General features: G+C 45.2%; 1 protein-coding gene across 10 annotated transcripts in view; it reads left to right on the plus strand.

The window, feature by feature from the left end:
• Positions 1–11,008: 11,008 nt before the first annotated feature.
• LOC116949412 (monocarboxylate transporter 5-like) overlaps positions 11,009–26,140 on the plus strand; it is a 31,259-nt gene continuing 16,127 nt past the window's right edge. The window contains exons 1-5 of one of the 10 annotated variants that reach the window (XM_076072033.1): positions 11,009–11,490; positions 15,930–16,052; positions 24,475–24,584; positions 24,698–24,830; positions 25,731–25,874. In XM_076072033.1, coding sequence (XP_075928148.1) covers positions 16,019–16,052; positions 24,475–24,584; positions 24,698–24,830; positions 25,731–25,874 — 421 coding nt within the window. In that variant the 5' untranslated portion in view covers positions 11,009–11,490; positions 15,930–16,018. The other 9 variants (XM_076072028.1, XM_032966709.2, XM_076072035.1 and 6 more) reach the window with 9 other exon arrangements.

A 26,140-nucleotide genomic window follows, 5' to 3' on the forward strand; every position in this document is an offset into this window, starting at 1 on the left:
CTGGGCCGCTAGTGTATAGTAAAACACAACGGTGAGCGTTTGTTGATGATTTAATTACACTTGGAGTTTAGTGCACGCGTTTCCCATTACTCTTCAGTTTGTAAGGCATAGTGAACACATTGTATTCAAAGGGGTTTCCTGCAGCTTGTAGGTATTTTAACGATGCCTGTCCATTTAATTAAATTACATCTTCACCAATTGACCATATCTTGTTCTCCATAGATGAATGTTTTCGTGTAAAGGGATTTAGTGTATATGCTAGACATGTAATAATGCAGCGATTAATTCATACAAATACATTATTTTAGTTTCAAACATGTATGGTGTGTACACCATTGGAAACCTCATTTGCCAGTAACAAAATATGATAATTGTTTTTTTACCCTTTTATCTGGCAACAAAACTGACACCTTTTTTTTTACAAGGAGTCATGTTTGCATTGACCACAATACCTGCGGTTGGAACGCAAACAAAAAACAACAACTCTGATAATGTATTGGCACTGTCCTTGAAATTGATTGGTCCACACCCGAGACAGCTTTCTTTAGAGCCTCGTCTCACATGGTGTTGGACCAGAAGACGCCAAAAGGCGCACAACTCAAAGACAATGCACCATCAGAGTATAAGAGCTCGGGGTAAGCATTTACACCATTGGAAACCTCGTGTGCCAGTAACAAAATATGATAATTGTTTTTTTACCCTTTTATCTGGCAACAAAACTGACACCTTTTTTTACAAGGAGTCATGTTTACATTGACCACAATACCTGCAGTCGGAATGTTTACATTGTGGTCAATGTAAACATGACTCCTTGTAAAAAAAAAGGTGTCAGTTTTGTTGCCAGATAAAATGGTAAAAAAACAATTATCATGTATGGTGTGTCAGAATAAATGTTTGACTTTGAAAGTTATAAGTAAACTAGCCTTTTGCCCATCCAAGCATGGGTGTATTGGAGTAAATCTAAAACTTGCACCTCACATTAGCACGGTTGCCTACGTACGGTGCGAAAAAAGTTCAACATACATGGAGGGATTTCTAAACTCGGGTGAGACATTTAAACAGACGGAGATAGGGAAGCCAGTGGAGTTGGCGAAGGAGAGCAGAAGTGTGTAAATTGTGGGGGGAGGTAAAACATTTTTTTTTTATCCGGGACGAGGCATTTTGTATCTGTCGATGGAGAGGAGCGAGGGCGTGGGCAGGAAGGCCGAGAGGAAGAGAGTCGCAAGTAGTGAACGGCGAGTGGAAACGAGAGAGTGAATCGCCGGGCCACATCATCCGGTGAGACTCAGTGAAGCGGTGTGTCACAGGAAACCTCGAACGCATCGACGAAGCAGCTGCGTCTCGGCTCACAACCTCGATATTGAAGTTTAGTTTGTCCGTACAATCCAGACATGCCGAAAGAAGACGCTCATTGAACCAAGGCTCTCAAAAGTCAGATCGTCACACGAGATACTCGTAGGCCATACCGAACCACTTTAAAGTGACCTGGTATGAACCTGCACCATGCGTGCGTAGTGGTCATTGTGTTGGTCAGACGGTGCCCTTTGAGTTTTTTGCGTTGTAACAGGTGTGGCACAGGACTGAGTTGATCTGCAGTACTGGTTGGTTTCCTGATGTATTGATTTCATACACCATTTATAGATATCCTGTGGTGATTTTGTTCTCTAGATTTTACATAGCTCGAATTTGAGTTTGTATCCTGCTGCGTGAAATCTGGTTATGGTACTGGCCACGAAACTACGAAACATTTTGTATTTCACCAGGTAAGGCCCACTGAGCTATATAGCTATTTTTCAGAAGCAACCTGGCCGCAATTGATAGCACAGTCAAGTGGCTTATGTGGAACTTTTTAACAACCAAATACTATAAACACATGTTCATTCTAAATGTGTAGGGGGAAACCAGAGGACCTGGAGAAAAATCCACGCGACCATGGGGCGTGCATGCAAGCTCCAAATATACAGCAGGCTAGATTTGAAGCTTTCGTGACGGCAAGGATCCATACGCTTTGGTTGTATTCGGTAAAGTCACGTAGGTAAAAAATAAAACAACAAAAAATCACGACGTTTTGGCCACAACACAAGTGGCCTTCATCAGGTGAAGGGACCGTACTGTCCAGAGGACAGCGTTGGAGTGAAGACAGCCAAGCTCAGGTCGCATCCTTTAAGCTGTGTGGGAGGAAATAAAAAACGCCTTGACAAAGGAATTAAAATGCTGTAGAGGACCGGCACGCGGGGGGGGGGGGAGAAATAAGCTGCTGAGAAAGTTTAGGATACCACTACTTGAATAAATATACTGTACCATTGAAAATTAGTTTAATGTTTGGTATGATTTAGAACATCTTTCCAATGATTGCTTAATTTGAAACCATCTCGGTTGAAATTGTGTCTGTGTTTGTAAATCTGAATTTCCTCGTGGACAAATCTCTGATGAAAACCCGTGGGTTTGCAGAGAACCTTGGTATCGGAGAAAACTATATTGTGATCACCCACAGCGTTGTAACAGTGATAAGCTACGGCAGAAGAATGCGTTCTGCCGTGTTTCAAGTCTGATTTGTGCTCGCGAATTCGGTCAGAGACATGTCGTTTCATCTCCCCGATATAGCAATCACCACAGGTGCAGCATTCCTGCCTTATAGTACCCCGGGGTACTATAAGGCAGGAATGACATCCTTCACGGATGGGATCAGGTCACGGATTTTGTGTACTGTATTGAACCGGACCAGGATCTTGTGTTTAGAATTTTGGAGATCTTTTTAGTAACGCCTGCTATATATGGTAGTGTGATGGTTTTGATCGGAGTATCAAGTGGTTGTTTCTGTATGGAGGGAGAAACAGCTTGGCGGATGGTGCGGTCAGAGTATCCGTTCCTCTTGAGGGCCAGATGTACATGTTTTAATTCACTGGTCAGGTGGTGTTGGTCCACGTGGCTCATTGCATTTCACTCCAACGCTGTCCTCTGGACAGTACGGTCCCTTCACCTGATGAAGGCCACTTGTGTTGTGGCCGAAACGTCGTGATTTTTTGTTTTATTTTTTACCTACGTGACTACCAAATAGAACCAAAGAGTATACAGCAGGCGTCAGAGTCGGAATCGAACCCACGAACTCCTGTATACCGGCGAGGTAGTTAACATCTCGCCACTGTGGCGCCCTTTTCGAGGCGGTTGAGCGAGATAATTGCGACAGGAACAATGGAGTGGTGCATCACTGCGACGATGCATCCTCCACTCCCCAATAGGCCATGATAGATGCTCACAAACACATAGATGTCAATCCATATGGTGTACCCGTATTCTTGTACAGGGAAATTTCTTTTCGGGTCCATATGGCATACAGCCGTTTCAATACAAGCAAGAAATTGTTTGTCTATTTGTTAGTGTTTCTCCCTTGTGATGAGATGTATTAGGATGAACTGGGAGATTTATAAGGGCACGGGGAGACCAATAAGGCCTGAATTGGTCTGTAATAAGATAGGGCACTAACTAATAAGGGGTTAACAGGTATGGATGATGCATCCTCCACTCACCAATAGGTTATGATAGATATTCACTAACAACACGTACCCCTTACAAACGAGCGCAAATTGTGGATATTTTCCACTGTATATGTGTTTATGCGCGCGCGTGTGTGAAATGTATGAAACGGCATGTTTATTTTCCTCTTGAGCGCCACATTATTGTTTGTTGACCTTTTGCACACTGTGATGGAGGCTCAGCCAGTGATATTTTAACTTTTGCGTCAAGACCACAGCCGGAGGCATCACAGAAGACATATTTAGGTCGCGTCTCATAGGAGTCACACTTAGATAACTGAGGCTTCAGGAAGAGTGTTGTTGCAAGCAAGTTATGTAGCTTTCGTGACTGCAGGAATCCATACTCTTTGGTTCTTTCGGTAAAGTCACGTAGGTGGAAATAAAAGAAATCACAACGTTTCGATCGCAACACAAGCAATCATCAAGTGAGACAGTTACAGCAGAAAAAACTGCTTCAGCTGCTGAAGCGTCAGCAGTTTTAGCAGCTTCAGCTGCTGAAGCGTCAGCAGCTGAAGCTTCAGCAGTTTTAGCAGCTTCAGCTGCTGAAGCTTCAGCAGTTTTAGCAGCTTCAGCTGCTGAAGCTTCAGTTTTAGCAGCTTCAGCAGTTTTAGCAGCTTCAGCTGCTGAAGCTTCAGCAGCTTCAGCAGTTTTAGCAGCTTCAGCAGCTTCAGCAGTTTTAGCAGCTTCAGCAGTTTGATCAGCTTCAGCTGCTGAAGCTTCAGCAGTTTTAGCAGCATCAGCTGCTGAAGCTTCAGCAGCTTCAGCAGTTTGAGCAGCTTCAGCTGCTGAAGCTTCAGTTTTAGCAGCTGCTGAAGCTTCAGCTGCTGCAGCTTCAGTTTTTCCTGCTGTAACTGTCTCACCTGATGACGATTGTTTGTGTTGCGATCGTAACGTGATTTATTTTATTTCTACCTACGTGATTTTACCGAAAGAACCAAAGAGTAAGTTATGTAGCCTTGGCCAGAATGAGTTGGAAAAGTGCTCTAACCAAAATAACAAAACTGGTTAGGCGTTGCTGTTCTTAAAATTAAACAAGTGTCGAAACAAGTCTACTTCAACTACAATGCACTACAATGAAGCAACTGGAATTGTAGGTGAGAGTAGTACATACATTCACAGGTGTGTAATTGTTCAGGAGCGTCTTTGTGGGGGTATTTGCATTTGGAATCGAGTTTGATAACATGGCATTGCAGCAAACACGATGCTTCATATAACTTTAATACGGTAAAAATTAATTACTGGAATGAGCTTTAAAAGTTTCTGTTGTGCCATCGGCGTTCACCTTTACGTACGAGTTAATCATCACTCATTTCGAGGACAAAGGAGAAATGACACGTGTGAACAAGTGATAAGACGTAAGACTGCATATTTTTTCAGTTTACAGAAAGAGGACACGTACGAGTCTAAACAAGTGTCACAACTGTCTCCCTGCGCCAGAAACATGTCACTGGTTATTGTAAAAAGTGTGGCTTGACAAAGAGTAATGACTTACTTTGATGGAATGCTGCGTATATATTTACATATTCTCGAATTGCAAAACATTTTGCCTTTCAGTGTTCCGAAGCGTTATAACTTTCCTAGTTAAACTCTATGCTTTTATACTCAAATCGCGTATTCGCAGAGCACATCACTTCATTGTCAATTTGTTTTCTTCCCACAGGCGATTGCCCATTTAACCAAGCTGGAAGTGTGTTCTGGCCAGCATGAGTTATCTACAGATTTGATTTCATTACCAGATCTCAATTTCTTCCAGTTAAAACAGTTACCATTCGGGAAGGGTGGTTAACCACTGATATGATCCCGATCTGGGTTAAATGATGTCTCCATATTTTCATATTTTAACATTCCTCCATTCTGACAACGAGCCGAATCACTTATAAATCCTCAAAAGCATCAACGCCTCGACTATGTCCCTTCCATTTATAACCTTCACCCCCTGTGCGGCACCCTAACCAGCTTGTTAGTATTCATATTCTTGGTTATTTCGGTAAAGTCACGTAGAAGGGAAACAATAAAATAATAAAAATATTAAACAATAAAGCTTATTAGTGTTACGCCGTTATTATGCTTTACCCCTCGCGTTCCCTGAACCAATCCCATCTGACCGTACTCCCTCCCTTCCCCTGGGGATTTTGTCTTCATTAAAATTCTTCTGGTAAGACTTGAAGGTAAAAAATATATATAGCAACAAGTATATGTAGTGGGCGTCTTCCGAGACACGTCGAGTAGAAGGCTTCTTGTTTATTAAGAGTGCACGGGGCGATACATTGTGTAACGCAGCAACACAGGCGATCCTAACACATAGTCCATCTCCGGCATACGCTCCGCTAGCCGTCCGACTAGCGCAGCGACGGAGAGGCTCTTGCAGAATATCAGCCACGTGGTCGAAGAGATGACGACGAACAGCGACGCAGCCAAGGCCTGCAACAGCACCCGAACCTCAGGTTTTGCCCCCCCTTATATGCGCCCCGACGCGGCCAAGCTCCGCCTCTGGCCACGCCCACTTCCAGAACCTTCGAGCAGGTTCCCGGAGCCTCTGGACTAACTCCGCCTTTACCCCGGATACGCCCCCCTTATAATAAGGCATTACGCAATTCCCCCATAACCGCAATTACCCCTTCACGCCGACAGGTGTCACCCTGTCATTACATATGTACACATGGCAGTTCAGCTATTGTGAAATTTTGGAAATAATTCACTTTTAACGGAACATTCACACTTTAGCGTGCAGCACCTCTTCGGTGTCAACCAGTGATGTTGTATTCCTTCCTCACGTGACACACAGGATGACCAATGCCGTGGAGAAACCCGGGGAAGCGATGATCAATTTGGTCATTGTCCACTAATTAAGCGCTGCAATTACGAACTCGAAATGACGTGTTTCGCGTAAACTGCTGAACATAGAGACAGAGGCGCATTGTTAATCCCGTTTTTTGGTGTTTTGCCTCTCTCACTGTGGCACTGAGAAGGCGGTGGTGCCCAATCAGTGGTCATTTTTTTCTGCTTAAACCACGTTGGCTGTGGTATAAAGCGTTCTTCGGACTTAAAGTAAGACCTATTTTTTTAAGACACTTCATACAGTAGCGTACAATTAAATATTGAAATGAGTAGATTATTTTACAGATTTAACTTGAGTACAACGGCGCATAACCGACTCACAGGGGACCGTAGTGTATGCGGATGAGTAAAAAGTTTGGATACGTGAGCCTTGATGTAAAATAAGAGTTACACCATCCACAAATAGATTACTGGGCAGAAATAATGAGCAAACTGCTTTAAACAAGAGAAATGCTTGACTGTGCTTTAGAAGTCAATGTTTTCGTGAGACTGATAATACATCACTGCTTGTGAACAGGATGCATTTTTGAACATCTGTTGAAAATGACATCTCCACCATCCACGGATATTACATTGGGGCTGTGGGCGGTTCATTGGGCAGCTACGAGTTTGTGACGTGCACATCGGTGTCACCGTGGTGGCAGGCTGTTCAAACAAGGTGGGCCGCCCTGGTTGATACTGCAGATGCGTCTACTATAACATAGGCGACACATGCTTCACAGTGGACGTTAACGATCCCGTGACATCACTCAAAAAGAGAAGGCCGTTGTGTTGTCGGCGTCACGGTTCAAAATTTTGCCGAATTTGAAAATGACTCGATTGTGATTCCAAGCAGCAGAAGCAGCATCGCCCCCCCCCCCCCCCTGTTGGGACACGACTGCACACTTTCTACAAAACCTGCCCCCTTCACGGAAAGTAATGTCACGAATACCAAATATACTTGATCCTTATCCCGTCTCCACAACTACTGGCTACTGACTCAGTACTGAGCCGATTGCGTGTACACAGCTGGTTCCCTCAGCAGCACAATATTCTGGACAGCTGTAAGAAAAAAAGGGCTTTATAGCTCGTTCCTCCAGCATAACTAAATATTCAGATTCCGACAATCAGCATGAATGTGGCGTTGTTGAAAGAAGAAAAACGTGGACTCAGAAAATGTCACGAATTTTTTTTAGGGGTTTTCGTCCAAAAAGAATGCGTTGATGTCTCTTTGGATCCATATCCAGAAATGTTGGGGGTGTCTGGACACCACTCGACAGCCACGGTGGCTGTGTCGCTGATTGGCAGCCTTGAAGCCAGCAGCAGGTAGCTCATGTTTCATTGGCGGGGAGGGGGTGGCTACCAGCCTCTTCATTGGGACACCCATATATCAAACGTGCGTTTTGACTCTTCGTAACCTCACGATAGATTTAGACTGTGTGTGACAGGTCACCATGTCCGCAACACCCTCAACGAACACATCTTTCAAAATACCCATCACCGTCGACAACAAATTGTATTCTATGCTTCGATACGCGCTGTAGTGTGTGGCCCTGTTTAATAATAAAATGTGTGTGTGGGGGGGGGGGTTGGCTTTCGTGATCAATACAATCCGTAATAATAGAACCCAAAAAAAAACATGTATTATGGATTAAACATTTAAACTTATTATACTTACCTATTATAAATTATTGTACACTTAAGAAACATGCGTTCACAGTATTTGGCTGCTATAAATGCCCACATGATATGCCACTTCGTTGAGCTATCTTTTGTGGCCAGGTCGCTTCTGAAAAACAGCTACGCATAGCTCAGTGGGCTTTACCTATGTATATGTACAGTGAGGGAAAAAAGCATTTGATCCCCTGCTGATTTTGTACGTTTGCCCACTGACAAATAAATGATCAGTCTATAATTTAATGGTAGGTTTATTTGAACAGTGAGAGACAGAATAACAACAACAAAATCCAGAAAAACGCATGTCGAAAATGTTATAAATTGATTTGCATTTTAATGAGGGAAATAAGTATTTGCCCCTCAATCAGAAAGATTTCTGGCTCCCAGGTGTCTTTTATATAGGTAACGAGCTGAGATTAGGAGCACACTCTTAAAGGGAGTGCTCCTAATCTCAGCTTGTTACCTGTATAAAAGACACCTGTCCACAGAAGCAATCAATCAATCAGATTCCAAACTCTCCACCATGGCCAAGACCAAAGAGCTCTCCAAGGATGTCAGGGACAAGATTCTAGACCTACACAAGGCTGGAATGGGCTACAAGACCATTGCCAAGCAGCTCGGTGAGAAGGTGACAACAGTTGGTGCGATTATTCGCAAATGGAAGAAACACAAAATAACTATCAATCTCCCTCGGCCTGGGGCTCCATGCAAGATCTCACCTCGTGGAGTTGCAATGATCATGAGAACGGTGAAGAATCAGCCCAGAATTACACGGGAGGATCTTATCAATGATCTCAAGGCAGCTGGGACCATAATCACCAAGAAAATAATTGGTAACACACTACGCCGTGAAGGACTGAAATCCTGCAGCGCCCGCAAGGTCCCCCTGCTCAAGAAAGCACATATACATGCCCGTCTGAAGTTGCCAATGAACATCTGAATGATTCAGAGGAGAACTGGGTGAAAGTGTTATGGTCAGATGAGACCAAAATGGAGCTTTTATTTCGATTTAAAGCTTTCGTGACTGCAAGGATTCATCTTCTTTGGTTCTTTCGGTAAAGTCACGTAGAATGAGAATAAAGTAATAAATTAATAAAATAAAATAACATCAACTCAACTCGCCGTGTTTGGAGGAGGAGGAAGAATGCTACCTATGACCCCAAGAACACCATCCCCACCGTCAAACATGGATGTGGAAACATTATGCTTTGGGGGTGTTTTTTTCTGATAAGAGGATAGGACAACTTCACCACATAAAAGAGACGATGGACGGGGCCATGTACCGTCAAATCTTGGGTGAGAACCTCCTTCCCTCAGCCAGGGCATTGAAAATGGGTCGTGGATGGGTAATCCAGCATGACAATGACCCAAAACACACGACCAAGGCAACAAAGGAGTGGCTCAAGAAGAAGCACATTAAGGTCCTGGAGTGGCCTAGCCAGTCTCCAGACCTTAATCCCATCGAAAATCTGTGGAGGGAGCTGAAGGTTCGAGTTGCCAAACGTCAGCCTCGAAACCTTAATGACTTGGAGAAGATCTGCAAAGAGGAGTGGGACAGAATCCCTCCTGAGATGTGTGCAAACCTGGTGGCCAACTACAAGAAACGTCTTACCTCTGTGATTGCCAACAAGGGTTTTGCCACCAAGTACTAAATCATGTTTTGCAGAGGGGTCAAATACTTATTTCCCTCATTAAAATGCAAATCAATTTATAACATTTTTGACATGCGTTTTTCTGGATTTTGTTGTTATTCTGTCTCTCACTGTTCAAATAAACCTACCATTAAAATTATAGACTGATCATTTCTTTGTCGGTGGGCAAACGTACAAAATCAGCAGGGGCTCAAAAACTGTTTTCCCTCACTGTTGAACTTATTTCGCACCGAAAGTAGCCGGCCGTGCTAATCGGAAGGACTTCTAATTCAATAAATCGATTGTATTTATTAATATTACCTGGTAAAATAAAATAAAAAAAATGTATAGTTTAGTTTGATAAACAAATTTGATACGTAAACAAAATGAGCAAACTTTATGATGTGATGTGTTTTTGGCTATAGTTCATTCTGGCTCTCATCCACCGTGTATGTGAGAAACGGCGGCTGTAGCAATGTTATACATTTTTATTTGACCGTAAGAATTCCTAATCGAGGTGGGGGGCGGGGCGCTAAGATTCACCTCCCCGTCTCCCGTAAATCGTGAGAGTCAAACAAAGACGTTGAATGTTACATAATGACTCATGGGCCATTCCTCTATTTTTTTCTGTCACTCGTTTCGGTCTGTCACCCGTGATACAGCATTAATCACGTGTGAAAATGGACGGACATTCAAGTAACATTATTTATACTCTTTGGTTTTTTTCGGTAAAGTCACGTAGGTAAAATAAAATAAAAGAAAACAATTAAATCACGACGTTTCGGAGGCAACACAAGCTTCCGTCTTCAGGTGGAACAGTCACAGCAAGATCGCTGCATCAAGTGGGGAGGCTCTGAGAGCCTCGAGCTTAAATACAGGTTAAGGGGGGGTAGGAGCCAAGTAGGGGACATTGATGTTGTGCGGGGCTAAGTTAATCCGTCTTTTGTTATGTTGAGGGTGCGGATAATGCGGTGGGTCACTGCACGGGGGCAATGGAAAAATGGAAACAAAATGGGAAAAAAATTGACTTGGTTTATGACATCTTTGCAGTGGTTACTGGAAAGATGTCATAAACCAAGTCAAAACTTTAGCTACCTTATAAATGCACAGCATATTCTTTCCGAATTTTTTACATTTTGTTTCCATTTTTCCATTGCCCCCGTGCAGTGACCCACCGCACCCCCGCACCCTCAACATAACAAAAGACGGATTAACTTAGCCCCGCACAACATCAAGGTCCCCTACTTGGCTCCTCCCCCCCCCCTTAACCTGTATTTAAGCTCGAGGCTCTAAGAGCCTCCCCACTTGATGCAGCGATCTTGCTGTGACTGTTCCACCTGAAGACGGAAGCTTGTGTTGCCTCCGAAACGTCGCGATTTAATTGTTTTATTATACCCACGTGACTTTTACCGAAAAAAAAAACAAAGAGTATGAATCCTTGCAGTCACGAAAGCTTCAAATCTAGAATTAACATTATTTAGTTGTGTCTATCTGTCAATCGACATTACCTCTGGGGTGCGAGCGACGTCGAGTGTGAAGAAACCGGCGCAGACCAGCCTGGGCTGTTTGGCGAGTGAAAGGGGGGAGCCACAAGGACCATTCATGTGCTACCCACCCCCCCTCATCCGTTTACTCATTTCGGGAAACGTAGTGATGGCAGCAGTGTGCGTGTGTCTACAGCAGGCTACAATTGTACAGCACCGTTACTTGCATGCAGAGGCGCTCCGATTTGAAGTGCATTGGAACTGCTGCCCTTCACTCTGGTTATGCAAGTACTACCACGTGGGCTGCTTGACTTCTTTAAATGAATGGCAATAGCGCAGAATGAATGGGTGAGTCGATTGTTATTGTTTTTTTGTATTGTAACCCGTACCGTGTGTCATGCGTGTCTTGCTGGCATTGTCGACGAACAAAGGAAGCGAATGTACAGATAGGTGCAGTGTGTGCACGTGTGTGGGGAAAACACTCCTCGTATGAGCGTGTACACACTCATTGTTGTTGCTTATATAAGAGTACGTGGTGTGTGTTTGTTGTTGTGTTCCGAGCGTCTTTGCGGTAAGTTTGTTTGAACGTGTGCGTCTGTGTGCACACAGGCGCACGTGGCGCGCTCACGACGTAACAATGTGCCCGTGTGCCTGACACAGTCGTGAGCGGTGGTGGAGCTGTGAGCGCGCGCTGCGCTACGAACCCGGCGGCCTGAGTTCGATTCCCGAACTCGGCCAACGCGGGTGACCATTATCTGAACCGGTCCGGGACCTACACTAGGTCGAATGAGGCTCAAATGAGTACCTGGTGCGGTGTGTAAACATCGCCACCGGGGAGACAAAGGCGGCCGGGCGTGGTGCTGGCCAACCACCCTCTCGTGTGCCGTACCGGCCTTCATAGATGCTCGCTAACAGCACTTGTCCCCTACAGTCTGGATCTTTTTCTTTCCATAATCCATTGTCAACTTTTATTTATATATTCCAATTTTGCAGGATCAGTGTTCAATTGATGGCATGAACCCCTCGCCACGTGTGTGCCATGAAGAAGGGCCATTTCCTGAAACGTCATCTTTTTAATATTTTGATCCTTTTCGGGCCACACACTGTTGTTATTGACGAATGCATTGAGTTTTTTTTGCGTGTTAAAAATGCGTGTACAATACACCACGGGCGAGGCGGCAGTAAGGTATCGACAAATAAGAATTTGCCTAAATGGACATGTGCATGGAATCGATACAAAACCACAGGGTCGATCCATGTGTAGTGTAATAGCGCCGGGTGGTGGCAACTGTGGTGGACAGACAGCGCACACGCCGGTGAGGGCGTGCAAGGGGTGTGGACAGAGCGGAGGAACTGGGCCAAGGGTCACGGAGGACCCCGCCTGGAGGCCCCTGGAACCTGCTAGCGGGTTGGAGAAGGGAGGCGCGGTCAGGGCGGAGCCAGGGCCGTGCTGGGAGCATAAAAGGAGCCGAGAGCGGCGGCTCTTGGCTGCCGGTTCTGGGAGTGGACTCGTCTCGTCGTCGCTGTCGTCTCGTCGCTGCCATCGCTAAACGTCTCCGCTAGATATTGCGCTACGAAGGAGAGCAGTTGGCTATCTCAGTCGGCGCCGTCACGTGTTAGATGGACGGTGTTGTGTACAGGCTAGGCTGAGCTACTGTGGAGAGGGTGCGGATGAGACCGTGAAAGTTAATAAAGTGCCTCCTAGAAACTCTGTCTCTGAATCGTTGACCCTACACATGTGTAGTGGGTTCTACGGAGGCACACACGTGAACTGTGAGGCAACACGTTTATTACACGGCCCCAACAGGGCTACTACTTAAACGTTACAACGGGTTACTACGTAACCGGGTCAGGTCAGAGACACACTGCCTGACCCACAATGCCGAATGTGACGACCGAAGACCGACGACTGGAGACCGAAGAGACGTAGCACCGAGGGTTCCATTCCAGCAGACAGCCACGATTGCTCTCGGGACCTCCCTTTATGCTCCCGAGCGTGGCCTCGCTCCGCCTTCGGCCACGCCCCCTTCTGGATCTCACCAGAAGGTTCTCGACCGAGCACCACGTGTCCCTCAAGCCCCCCCTTGGGCCCCCTCGCTACCCTGTCCCGGTCACGTGCCCTCTCTCTGACCGTCACCAGAACCATGCCCCCTAGGGCCTGCTTCCATGCCGTACCGACTCTGGTGCCAGAGAGCGGCTCAAGACGCCCACTTCCACTCTTGTGACAGTAGCTGGCGCTCAACGCCATAATGACTCCATTTACGTCACTACACATGTATAGGCGCCCACTAAAATAATTTAGGTATATTTTATATAAACACAATGTACAAACATATCCTCGTAATTCAAAAACCTAAATTTTAATCCCACCAATTTCAACACCAGTATTAAACATGTTAACACTGTAAGTTACGAGTCATCGCTTTCACAATATTAAATCAATTGTTGAGATGTTAAAAGCGTTGTGACAAATCAGTGCGCTGTCTATAAATGGATCGTCCTTTACAATACAAAGTATAACACTGATGCGTGTACTGTGATAAATAAAAATTGTCAGGGTTCATATGTAGGTCTCTGCCATTTCTACATATACAGTACTGTACATATACACACAAATATTATTTACATTTTGTATTGACACATGCTGTAATCATAGACTTTGTAAATGCATAGACTGTAGAGTTAACACCCTTGTGCGCTTCTTACACTGACTCTCCATCAGCCATTATCAGTCCACTGCTGGATGAACGCCTCTCCAAACTATCGCCATCGCTCACAGTTCTGCAATGTAACAATCCACCCAGCGCTCCATCTCCTCTCTGTGCACGCTCTCTGGGACGCCTTCCATTCCTTGACTGCTACTCCCGTCACTATATCATTGACCATCTGCAAATCATTCCTTCTCGCGATGTATCCTACCCAAGCCCACTTAGTCTTTGTAACAGTTTGGTTGATGCCATCAACGTGTGTTCTTTGACATACTTTATCCACGTGCTCCTCTTTCTGTCGTAATGCTCAACCAATCGTATAACACAAACATCGTTGGGGAAACAGTGTCACCTATTTTCCCACGTGTGCTGCTGAACGGGAGGTGGTGGCCGGGGGTTGATGACGTCATGCTGGGTGTGGCTTGTTGGGAGGTTTCCTGCCTTCAGGACGTGGGGGACGGCCTCCGTTATTAAAGGGGCCTGAGGATCGATCACAGAAGATTGTGGAGTACAATTAAATTCAATCCCGTGGTTAAATTACTGAATCGTCTAAGCTTTTAAATGCAATAACCGCAGTGTTCATCCGACTGAGTAATAACGTGATGTGTGCTCAGCCGTAAACTGGCCACATGTCACATCTGTACATCGTAAGGTTAAATCTCTGTGCGGCGTGTCATTGGCAGTGCCAATACAGAGGAAAAAATAGGATCCCTATAAATGCAAACAAAATGTATAATTGGGAGTTATAATTATTTACAGGGATAATGCCACAGGGTAAATGGTTGGCACTTGCCATCACCGGTTCTAGTTGATTGAACGGTGGGTCACGTGTGGTGGGGTAAAGTGTGGGCACTTAATCCCTTCCACGATGTCTGCCCATCTTGATGGAAAAAATAAATACCCTCGAGAGAGCTGCGGTTCCAAACCTGTGGGAGTCCGTGGAGAAGAATAATAATAAGAAAAAAAATAACATCCTCACGAAAGGAATGTGCAATTTCAAATAACTAGTAGCGTGTGGCGGTGGCCCGTGATATGCTGAGAGGTTGCAGAGGGGTCCGCACACTCGAAAGGGTTGGCAGCCGCTGGTCTAGAGGGGCGCTCTAGAGCTCCCTCTGGTGGAGGCCTTTCTGCCAGCAGTGATGAAAGCAAATCGCGTGCAGGGCCGCTGCACATTTTTTTTTTAACCCCGCACTTTACAAGGTAAACATTTTTCGGTTGGTGGCATGGGCATTCGTTGTGGCCAGGCACTGCGAGTGGCACGCTTTGCGCACGAGTGTACAATATTGCAGTGACTTTTTGGGTTTTGCAATGGAGAATCAAGATTGCAAAGGCAGCCCTCTGTTTTCGTGTTATTCAAGAGTCCACATTTCACACCCCCCCCACTTTCCGTTGGCTATCGTTCGTTGCACGCCCTCTTGGGCCGGACGCCAACTCTGTAAAACTCTGTGCCCGGCAGCCAAAAGGGAGCCAAGCAGACTCCGCCGAAGACTTCATCCTCCAGTGCACAAATCAACCGCGCATGGACGGGGTGGCGGCGGTAAGGCGAGCGTGAACAACAAACAACCCAAACAACAAAAAAACACGTCGCCTTGTATTTTGTGTTGCAACGTCAACGTGCGCGCGACCAGTGGGGGGAGTTGGTGATCCCGTGGGCGAGCACGGCTGCCCTGCAGTCCCAATGCGAGCCCCCGGGTTCAATCCCTGGCGCCGTGCGCGATCGTGCGCCCGGGGGCAGGTGCGAACAAAGCCCCTGTCTTTGGGGGTCCCGCCTTCCTGTCGATCGACGAAAAGCTTCCAATGGGCACCCGGCGCAGCGCGTGCAGTGTGCGCGCGTGTGAGCACAAAAGTGCTGTCACGAGAGGCAACCCGAGGTGTGTTGCCTTGCGAGCCTCTCAGCTCTGGCTAAGCAGTGGACGCGTGTTATTGCGGGAGTGGCAGGGGGGGGGTGCTAAGTTTAAATGATGGATTTTTTTATTGTTGTTGTTGTTGTTGCATTCACACTTATTGTTCCCACTGCGTCGTTGTGTTGATTATTGCTGCCACTTTTGTTCTTTGTGTGTGTGTCCGTCTGAGTCATAGGGACTTCATCTCGAGGCGGCCTCCAGAATGTCACTCGTCCGTAAGCAGCGTCCACAGGCGCGGACGGCCGAGGAGCCTCCGGATGGAGGATGGGGTTGGATGATCGTGCTCAACTTTTTTGTGGTAAGAATTCCTCTCCCCCGTTTTACTGCCCTCTGTTGTTGATCCTGCAGGAACCTGCACCAGCGGTGGAGTACGAAAGCGGAGACAAGGGCTCTGATGTGCATCTCCGTTAACACCGGGCCTGATAATTATCATTAAGCACCAGTAATTACAATGACTGAAATTAAGCACCAGTAATTATTATTATTATTGGTGCTTAATTTCAGCCCGGAACGGCCAGGAATGCTTTTACAGGCGTTATTTTGGCCAAGGCCACATCCCTCTTGCCTTAAGTTGTCCTCACGGTGCTGTGCTGATGCGTGCTACAGTGTGCAATGAATGTGTGCGAATGGTGCTTACCTGAAGGACATCTGGTAACTTACATTTAACTTTCCCCCGAGATAAACTGTCTACAGAAATAATACACCATCCATCAAATTGCGTGACAAGCCAGGATAGCAGCATTCCAGATAATAATATTGAGTGAGAATGTAATGCCCTGCTTATTACAGACATATTTATTGTACAGTATGTAAGAGATCTGTCCCCATGTCCCTGCGGCACGGCTGCTTGACTTGCAATCCTAATGTTGCAAGTTCAAATCCGGAATAGAGGTTGACTCAGCCAGTTATCTCACCTCTGGGTAAATAAAACATGTCTATTGCTCGATGGTATAGTGACGGTGGTTTTGTGCTATATAGGCTGACCTGTGTCACATTTCATGGGATGAGGGCCATCCAACAGAGTTGATCACTGCCCAATGCTCAAGGTGGGATAAAATAAAAACTGCGATTGGAAAATATCATTGACAACGTAGCTTCTCAACATTGTCAAATGCATTGCCCTCCGATGCGTGTTCGGGTTCTACCGTGTGCGCTTCGGCATGGTGTCCGACGCTTCGCTGCAAGTGTGGGGAGCTTCTCCACGTGCGGAATCTGGAACTTGTTGAGGCGTTGAATCCATAGCTGTCAACCCCTTATCAGTGCCCTACTTTATTACAGACCAATGCAGACCTTACTGGTCACCCCGTGCCCCTTATAAATATCAACGTTCATCCTACAAAGTCCTATCACAAGGGAGAAACAAGGAAATAGACAAAAAATATTTTAAAAAAATTTGCCCGTATTGAAACGGCTGTAACGCCGTATGGACCTGAAAACTCAATTTCCCTGCACAAGAATACGGGCTAAACCGTGTGGGTTGACAGCGATGCCAGTATCTCGTGTACGGAGACCAAAACGTCGGATCGTGCCAAGCAATGCGCGCACGCGGAGAGCCGTGCAGGACAACCACAAACACCCGCGGGGGATTGTAAACTACCATTTTTACTCCTTCGGCGTGGCTGCCGATTTTCTCTCTTGCCCTTTGTACCCTTTAGATAGGCTGTTGACTCAAAACAAAATTATTGTGGTCTTTTGCGAGGCAGTGTTAGTGAAGACCGCGGTCATTTGTTTTTGTTACAGCAGCTTGGCTTGGTTTATCTCAACACAAGGAAATGTTAGCCATGATGATCATTCAATGACGCTATTTTCATGGGCAAATAATTAACTTCAAAGCTACTGCACGTAAACTGTTGGCTCACGCCACTGCTGGTATAAGGACTTAAAATAGAGGGAGCTCCTGAGAGCCACCTCAGAGGGCATTTGGCCTATCTTACGTGCTGACCTGATGTCTTGGAAGAGGTGTGTGTACCCACGCTTTACCCAATCTCCTATCAACTGTGGCTGTACCCATTCATACTGCTGGAGGGATGGGTGATTTGATGACTGACATATATATAGACTATCAAGCTCAGATTATGAGCCTCGGCGCTTCTTTATTAATGTGGTAGGTAATGTGTATGAATGCGGAAGTGTTTGCTATGTGAAGTGTGAAATTGATCTCTGGCAGTGTTACGATGGTGGTCAGTTTTATTTGTTTGTGTCTATATGCCAGTGCCAATGTAGTTGCATAATATAAAATATATTTATTTAATTTGTTTAAGAATTTGACATAGAACTGTACAGAACATTCTGCTAGTGTGCATTGCCTGCCATGTACATATCAATACGAGAACGAACTTGATTTGAAGCTTTCTTGACTACTCTTTGGTTCTTTCGGTAAAGTCACGTAGAAATAATATGAATTAAATAATAGACTACGACTTTCTCTGCTCCAGCAGCAGCCACCAGCAGACCACCTCTCTCTCTGCCCATCTCCCCCCCCCCCCCTCTCTCTATTTAAGGCCTCGACACAGAGGCATTGGGTCTCTCTGTGTGTCTATGTTGTGTGTCTCGCTCTGCTTGTTTGTCTGTCTGTGTGGCCCCGTGTCTGTGTTTTGTCTCTCTCTCAAATTTAGTTCTACCTGATGACGGTTGCTTGTGTTGCAATCGAAACGTCGTACTCTATTATTTAATTTATTTTCTTTCTACGTGAGACGTGACTTTACCGAAAGAACCAAAGAGTAATACGAGAGCGTGCAAGTTCACTTTAATCATTAACACTCTCGAATGAAATACATAATCATTTACTAGATGAAGGGTTCCCTATGCCGTGCTGGTCATGATAGTTGTGTAACCATACTTCAACATGCTGGTCAGTGCAGGTTTGTGCATGGCTGGGAATTGACTTTAGGCCACCAGCCTCATCGTGCAGTGCAGTGCCGGATTAAGCTAGTGCGGGGCCTGTATAATGTTATAAAGGGGCCCTAAAATTAAAAAAAACATAAATATAAAAACAATTTTTGTTACTTGCATAGTAAAGTAATTGTATTTTTTCATTTGCTATACAGCCAGATAATACGACAAATCGCTCACCTTTAAACAGCCAGTCGTTCATAAAAGTTGAAGGCGGTATAGTACTATAGTAATAGAGCAAGTGCAGAATCACTGAACCGGAATTGATAGCTTGAAAGCATTTAGCACGGGGCCCTTGAAAGTTCAATGACATTGTCTTCACGGCCTTTAATGGACAACTTCAAAATTGACCAAGTGTGATCTAAAATTGCTCAATCCACCAACGGATGGAAGCGAATCTACACCAATGTCGGTCATCGTTACATTTTTTTAAAAATGAAACCACACTTCACCGCGCTGGTCAGCGCGGCTTGGCGAACGTTGAGAGGGTAGGGAGTCGTATCCGATATCACTCGCGACGGAGTCTCCTCCGCCGGCTGGGAATGGAGCGAGGAGCGAGGTGGATAGGCTCACGGCGCAGCGTGATTTCCACGGTACCTGCACGCTCCCGCAGCCCAGCCGCTGTGCGTGCTATTGGCTCCCCTTCCTCCCCATGTCTGCACTATGTGGTCGGGTTGGATTAGCAAATAAGGGGCCATACTCTTTGGTTCTATTCGGTAAAGTCACGTAGGTGATTTTTGGTGATTTTTGTTGTTTTATTTTTTTACCTACGTGACTTTACCGAATAGAACCAAAGAGTATGGATCCTTGCAGTCACGAAAGCTTTAAATCTAGAATAAATAAGGGGACGTCCGTAAATGATGTCACGCACCTAGGGTTGGGTGACGTCATTTGTGACAATGTGTGACGAGGGGGGTGGTGAGAAATGTGACGTCACATCAAAATGCGCAAATTTAAATAAATATAGACAACACGTTCTACTTAATCAAATATACTTTTGAATAAATGTTTTCTCCTACAACATCAGAGTGCATCGCCACATTAAGTACGCACTACAATGACAATAGTTTAAAGCGATTTGAAGCATGTTTTATTTTCAAAATAGAATTTTTTTTTGGGGGGGGGGGGCAGAGATTTGTGACGTCATATTTGAGGGGCGGGGTCTGACTTTTTGTGACGCCGTATGACGAGGGGGGGGGTCAAAAATCGTCAAAAATCGCGTGACGTCATTTATGGACGGCCTCTAAAACAAAGAACGCATTGCTGTTTGACACGTAGGGCTTTTGTGACCAATATTATTCATACTAGAGGTGCTTTTTGGTTAGATCGCGTCAGTGTAAATGTGTCGTTAACCCGCTACCACCCGACACAGACAATTAGTAATTCTGGTAAAATAGCCCGATGATGCTGGATGTAATTAGCAGTGAAACGTCGCACTAACATTTCAAAATGTTGTGGATTTATTCTCCATGTAATACGACATTTTAGTACAGTTAAGTAAAGAAGGTAATGCATTTTAAGATTCTAACGGTAAAAAATAGAATGCAATTACTGGAGAGAAGAGTGACTAGATGAAGCAAGTTGTGGCAATGGAGACAATTGGACAAACAGCAATGAATGTAATGTGAACAATTTCGTTGCAACATTTTAAATTGAAAGCGACATAACCTATTCGAATAGAATCTAATTATCACTGATGAATATGGTGATTGTAATTTGGATGGCGAGGCAAAACATTCTGCTCTGAAACTGTGGTCTGCATCCAAACAGACGTGGCAATGCTGATGCAGATTTAAAAAAAAAACAGTTATACTGTATATGTGCTCTCGGCCATGAAAGTCAAAATAATTCCATTTGTAAATATTCACGTGGAAAAATACGCAGTGAGGGCTGGAAAAGTATTGCCTAGCAGGATTTAACCACGCCAACATGCCCACTGTTTACAAACGACTTCACTGCAATCGGTCCTCTCTGGCATCGTCCAAGATGTCCAACAATTACAAATCTCCGCTTTTGTAAACCTTAAATGTGTTATTTTACAGTGAGTCACGCGTGACCACAATATAATTCACGTCTATTTTTCCTTCACTCTTAGGGGGGTTTTTTGCTTCCTTTTTATTGTCACGTCGCTGTTGAAACGTCCTCGGACAACAACGCGTGCGGGAGCTGCGTGAGATTGTGAAGGCGAACATTGTCCCGTCAGAGTGGGAAAACAGGAGCGCATTTCGAAATAATTTCATTGAATAAAATCAGCACACGGGGGGGGGGGGGGGGTAGCCGCCGTGGTCATTATGTGTGCGTGTGCGTGTTGAAGTTATTTCACACCATACGTATCCCAATGTGCTAATCGAAGGTACGGGGGGAAGGATGACAAAGCCAAGAAGTCGCCAGATCGATTCTATCTCCCGACGTGGCAGGTGAAACAAGTTTATTACAACTCCTCCATCCCCACCCCCACCAGGCCTCTGTCCACCTAGCAATGAAGATGGGTTCGGCACAGTGAGTCGACTTGCAGGTCGCTGCGTGGAGTGGAGTAAATTATGGGTACTCACTCACACCTTTTAATTTTCCAGCACAGTCTGGCAAGTGTGAGCAAGAAATTGCATGGCTGCGACCTTCACCTGTTAAATTATTACTCTGGATGCATTGGAAGTGTACCACTCGTGTCGTTTTTGGGAATGTTCAGACCTAATAAAAAAACATGTCTTAACTGTGACTTAATGAGAGATAATAGAACGGGAGTCTGCTGCTTTAGAGACTCGGTATTGGCCTTGATGTCTAAAGCGTGCCATTGCCCAGACAGGACAATAATCCAAAAAAATAACCTACTCAGCCACTTGCAGCTTATTACTACAATCACACTCCTTGCGTGGTAATGCCTTGACATATTTAATACCACATTCGTTTTTTTCCCCCTCGATTTAAAGAATAATTTCAAAAAATAGTTGCCTGGCCATCCTGGCTGCTGACAAACTTCAAGTTTAGGCTGACGACTCTACTCGCACCCTACGTTTACCATGTTCTTGCTACTGTTTGCTCAACGTCATAGAATTATTTCCCTACCTACCATCCCCAATGCCTCGATAACGTTTCTCCTACATTCAAAACGATTCCCATCATATTGTCTGTTTAAATGCTAGTTCATTGGTCACATATGTCTGTTCAATGTTTCTGTAACTTAATTGAAATTGTTACTACGATAAGGCCTAAAAATAATATGCCCGGGCCACATCGGTGCGACAAGGATTTCATTATGTAAAGTTGATTTATGTTTGTGCAATATATTATATTATAGACTCCTCATGCTGCACAGCTGTTTGTGTGCTGATTTCCATTTGCTTCGTGAATTTGCTTTATTTTAATTTGCACTTCTCATTTTGGTGATCCAGGTACCTATGGCAAATTAAATTATCTTGGTCTCTTGAATTCTAACTTGGCAAAACAAAGTAAACTTTAAAATCCCTTGCGTATACCTCCCTAAACCCTCATGCCTTCCTCTCCAAAGACAAACTCTTGAGATGTGTTTACATTCACATGAGTTATAAAGCCTCTGGAATTTTAACTCATGACCAATTATCATTAAACCATCGTGAGGCTACATATGTGATCACCTATGCAGTTTACACACAACCAGATGATGCAAATGCTTAATGTAATGAGGCTGTGATAGTGTTTTTTTTTAGCAATTTCACTTTGAAAAAAAACATCAAAAATGCATGTTCGCCATAGCCAGGAATTGAACTCCCACTCTGCTACCCCGCACTTATGTTACCGAATAGATCTCGAACAACAAAAACTTGGGTAACTAATTGCACCAAGGGGAGATAAACTATTAAGAAAAACATTTATGGTCCGTTTTTGTTACAGCTTCATCAGGCGACAGCCAGATTTGTGAATGAAACAGGTGGACTTCACAAATCTGGCTGTCGCCTGATGAAGCCAGTTATAATTACTGGCGAAACGTCGTACTCAGATTGCAAATGCTGTGGCTTGGCTCTCCAACACACCGGAGTGCTGTAGGAGTGACGAATTGCCACATTCTGTTTACGTGACAAACCTCACTAGTTGGCTGTGTCGGGTGGTGGCGGATTTAACGACACATTTATATATACGCGATCTAACCCAAAAAACCTATATTGTTAATGATACAGGTCGCAAAAGCCAACGTGTTAAACTCTCAGCAACATTTCGATATTAACCCTTTCCCACGTGTCCATCATCAGTTTTTCTTCCAATTAAAACTAAAGCAAAATAACTTTATCGGTACCGTGGCTCGCACAAGGCCATGCGGGAGGGCGTGTGTTGTAGTTTGGCGCCAGCTATTATCGAGTGCGGTCGTGTCGCTACAGGTCACTGCGGTGAGTGCAATATCTTTAAAAACAACAGCGCTACGGCTCTCTAAATAAAATCAATGCTGAACCGCTCGCGCATTCTGAGGTTCAGCGGTGAACGGGACACCCACCCCAAACTTGCAGTCGTCTCGGGAAGGCAAAGGCTAAGAATCGATTAATAAAACCGCAGTAAGTTGAAACGCGATTTTCTGTACGTGGCATTTGTGACCTTAAACAATTTGCGTGTCACGGAAATCTTGGAGGACGGCCCACGACGAAGCTTGCTGTCCAAAATGCACGCCTCTTGGGTTTCTGCAGCACTCCATCTGCTTGAATGCTGCAGTGCAGTGCCAGCCTCAAAACCCACGGCAGTGCCGCCTGGCTCGGTGAGAGACCACTGGCAGACCTTCAAGACCCACTTCTTCTTCGTGACGGGTATGAGGTGGCTGGGCGGCTCAGGGCAGGACGGGGCAGGGAGTTAATGCAGACGTCAGCACTATGCCAGCAGCCCCGATATTCTGGCTTCGAGATACGGGTGCATGCGGATAAAAAAAAAAAACAGATTATATTCAGCGAGAAGGGCTGAATATAATCTGAACCACGCGCGCACACAGTGTAACGAGAAGCAATACAGGGTGCTTACATTTTTTTGTAACATCTATATGGGACTATCGTTTTTAATGGAAAAAGAACGGATAATGCACTGTAACATGATAACAAATGTAATGTTAATAGCTTCAAAAAGTCAAAGAGTCTCCACTTATTCGCAATCATTGTCAACACGTGCCTGGAAACTTCTCCAGGTGGCCTCCAGAGCCTGGAGGCACATTTCTTGTGGTGTTGTTGCAAATTATCGGATGTGTTAACATGTTTTTTGCATCACCCTGTATATTGCAGTGGGAAACAATATATAGCAGTGGGAAGTGTTAAGTTGTGGCAATATGTCACTGGACATCTGTGAATAGGAGCTTCATAGCTCGTCTGATTTCTCCAGGATAAATACAGATTCGGATGAAGATTCTGAAAAGAGGGCTTAGTTTCGAGAGATACTCTGAATGTATTTCTCATTTGCATGGGTGGTTCTGAGAAAGGTGTTAAAATTGAGTGCTTTTGCCATCGCTCGAAGGGGTTTGACAGCTGGTGGTTGCAAATGAAGGGGTGACAGCCAAAGGAAAGAATGCGTAATGGAGAGGACATCTGCGCAGAAGATTGTGCGATGAAATCAGCTTGAGTGCCATCACACCACAGGATCGTGATGTTTTATTGTGCAATAATATAATCATACAACTAATCAAATTAAAATTCATTAAATCACAAGGGAGTAAATTCCACGTACTGCAATATGTTATCCTTCAATCTCGCTGAGCTTCCCACTACAATAGTTGACTTGTAATTCTCAAATAAATGGGACATAATCATGGCATTGCCACAGTTGATACATGCATCATTATCATCATCATCATCATCAAAAGTATTGCCGAATAAATTTGTTTTTAGCTCTCCGCTCCTTGCGCTGGGAGCTTTTTCAAGTTTATTCAGTTCCTGAAGCTCTGAGAACCCGGAAGCGAAACGCCGGACATCGTGACGAACAACACGTGGTACGACCGGTAAGCACATCAGAGGGCTGGATGGCACAACCGTGAAAACATTGGTCATCGTAAGTCGTACGTTTGATTTGTTGCTCCTTGGTACCGTGTCCCTGTGTTCTCCCGCCGCCTAGGTGAACGTGCTCGTCATGGGCTCACTCAAGTCGTTTGGCCTCCTCTTCGTGGCCCTACAGGATGAGTTCGGGGGCACGTCGGAGGAATTGAGCTGGATTGGCTCCATCATGTCCAGCATTCGTCTCATCGGAGGTACGGTATGCCACAAATGAACCACAACACCTCACTGATCTCGTCCAGGAGCATAAATCATCATGCGAACTCAGGTCACCCTCGCAGCAGCAGATTTTGGCTACCCATCGGACAAAGATGGTCACCGCATCGCGCCCTTTCAGATGCGCTTCTGTGGCCGTCTGGAACGCTCTTCCGTCCGATATTAGGAAGCCACTGGATTGTAAACTAATTTCCTTAGAACATTTGTTTGTGTTTAGTTTGTTTTCCTTCGCAACGCATCTCCGATTAGCACGGTTGACTACGTACAGTGCGAAAGATGTTCAACATACATACGGTAGGTATATCCTCGTCTAATGCAGCTGCACGGGCTTCAATATTAAAATATAATCTTTACAGCCCCTGGTCAATCCACTGCTGGACGAAGGCCTCCCCACGCCGTGTTGGTTAAAATAGGATTGTTTGATTATATTTCACCATGCTGGTAAGCACGGGGCTCGCGAAGTGAAAAGAGGGAGCAATGACCAATTCAGATACTGTTCGGCACTCGGTTCAGATATCACTCGGCAAATAATAATAATAAAACACATCTGGGCTTCAAGGTTCACAATGCAGCGTGCAAGCAAGCATTGCTCCACCACCTTCACGTTAGATGTAAACGTTGCAAAAATATATAACATTGCAATACAAATCTTATCAGGCTATATTGGCAGTGGTGTTTTTAAAAGAGTTTATTGTAGCAATTAGAGAGAATTTGCCGATGTTAATACGTTGAACAAGGCCAGCGCATCTTGCTTGTCCACAATTCTGCTGTACCGTAATCACCTGCAGCCAGATGGCAGAGGTGCTCGCGGAGTGCACTTGCCCCAACGGTCTGCTATACAGGGGACTTTTGTCATTGCCTACCCATCTGTGGCGCAGGTCCAGTGGCCGTGGTTGTGTGCGGGAAAGTGGGCGACCGCGCTGGTGCCGTGCTCGGTGCGCTGGTGGTGGTGGCTGGCTTCATCGGCAGCATCTGGGCCGGCAGTTTGCTCTTCCTCTACCTGTCACTGGGTCTGGTCGTGGGTACGAGCACTGGACACCAACTCGACCGGGCATGGTGGCAAAGCGCCGCCATAGAGAAGACGAATGTGTGCACGTTGAATGTCTTTCGCACCGTGCGTAGTCAACCGTGCTAGTGGGACTTGCGGGGGATGGACTACAAACTAAACACACAAATAAAACTGTTCTTAAGAGTTTTCAAGTTCGGATACCGTGCATGTAGACGATGCTAGCCATTGAAATGTGGAATTTCAATTCACAAGCTCAAGTCCACTCACGTAGATTATCCC

This window comes from Petromyzon marinus, chromosome 36 (assembly GCF_048934315.1).
Source record: "Petromyzon marinus isolate PM22_M1 ecotype Great Lakes invasive population chromosome 36, UKy_Petmar_22M1.pri1.0, whole genome shotgun sequence".
NCBI classification, from domain to species: domain Eukaryota; kingdom Metazoa; phylum Chordata; class Hyperoartia; order Petromyzontiformes; family Petromyzontidae; genus Petromyzon; species Petromyzon marinus.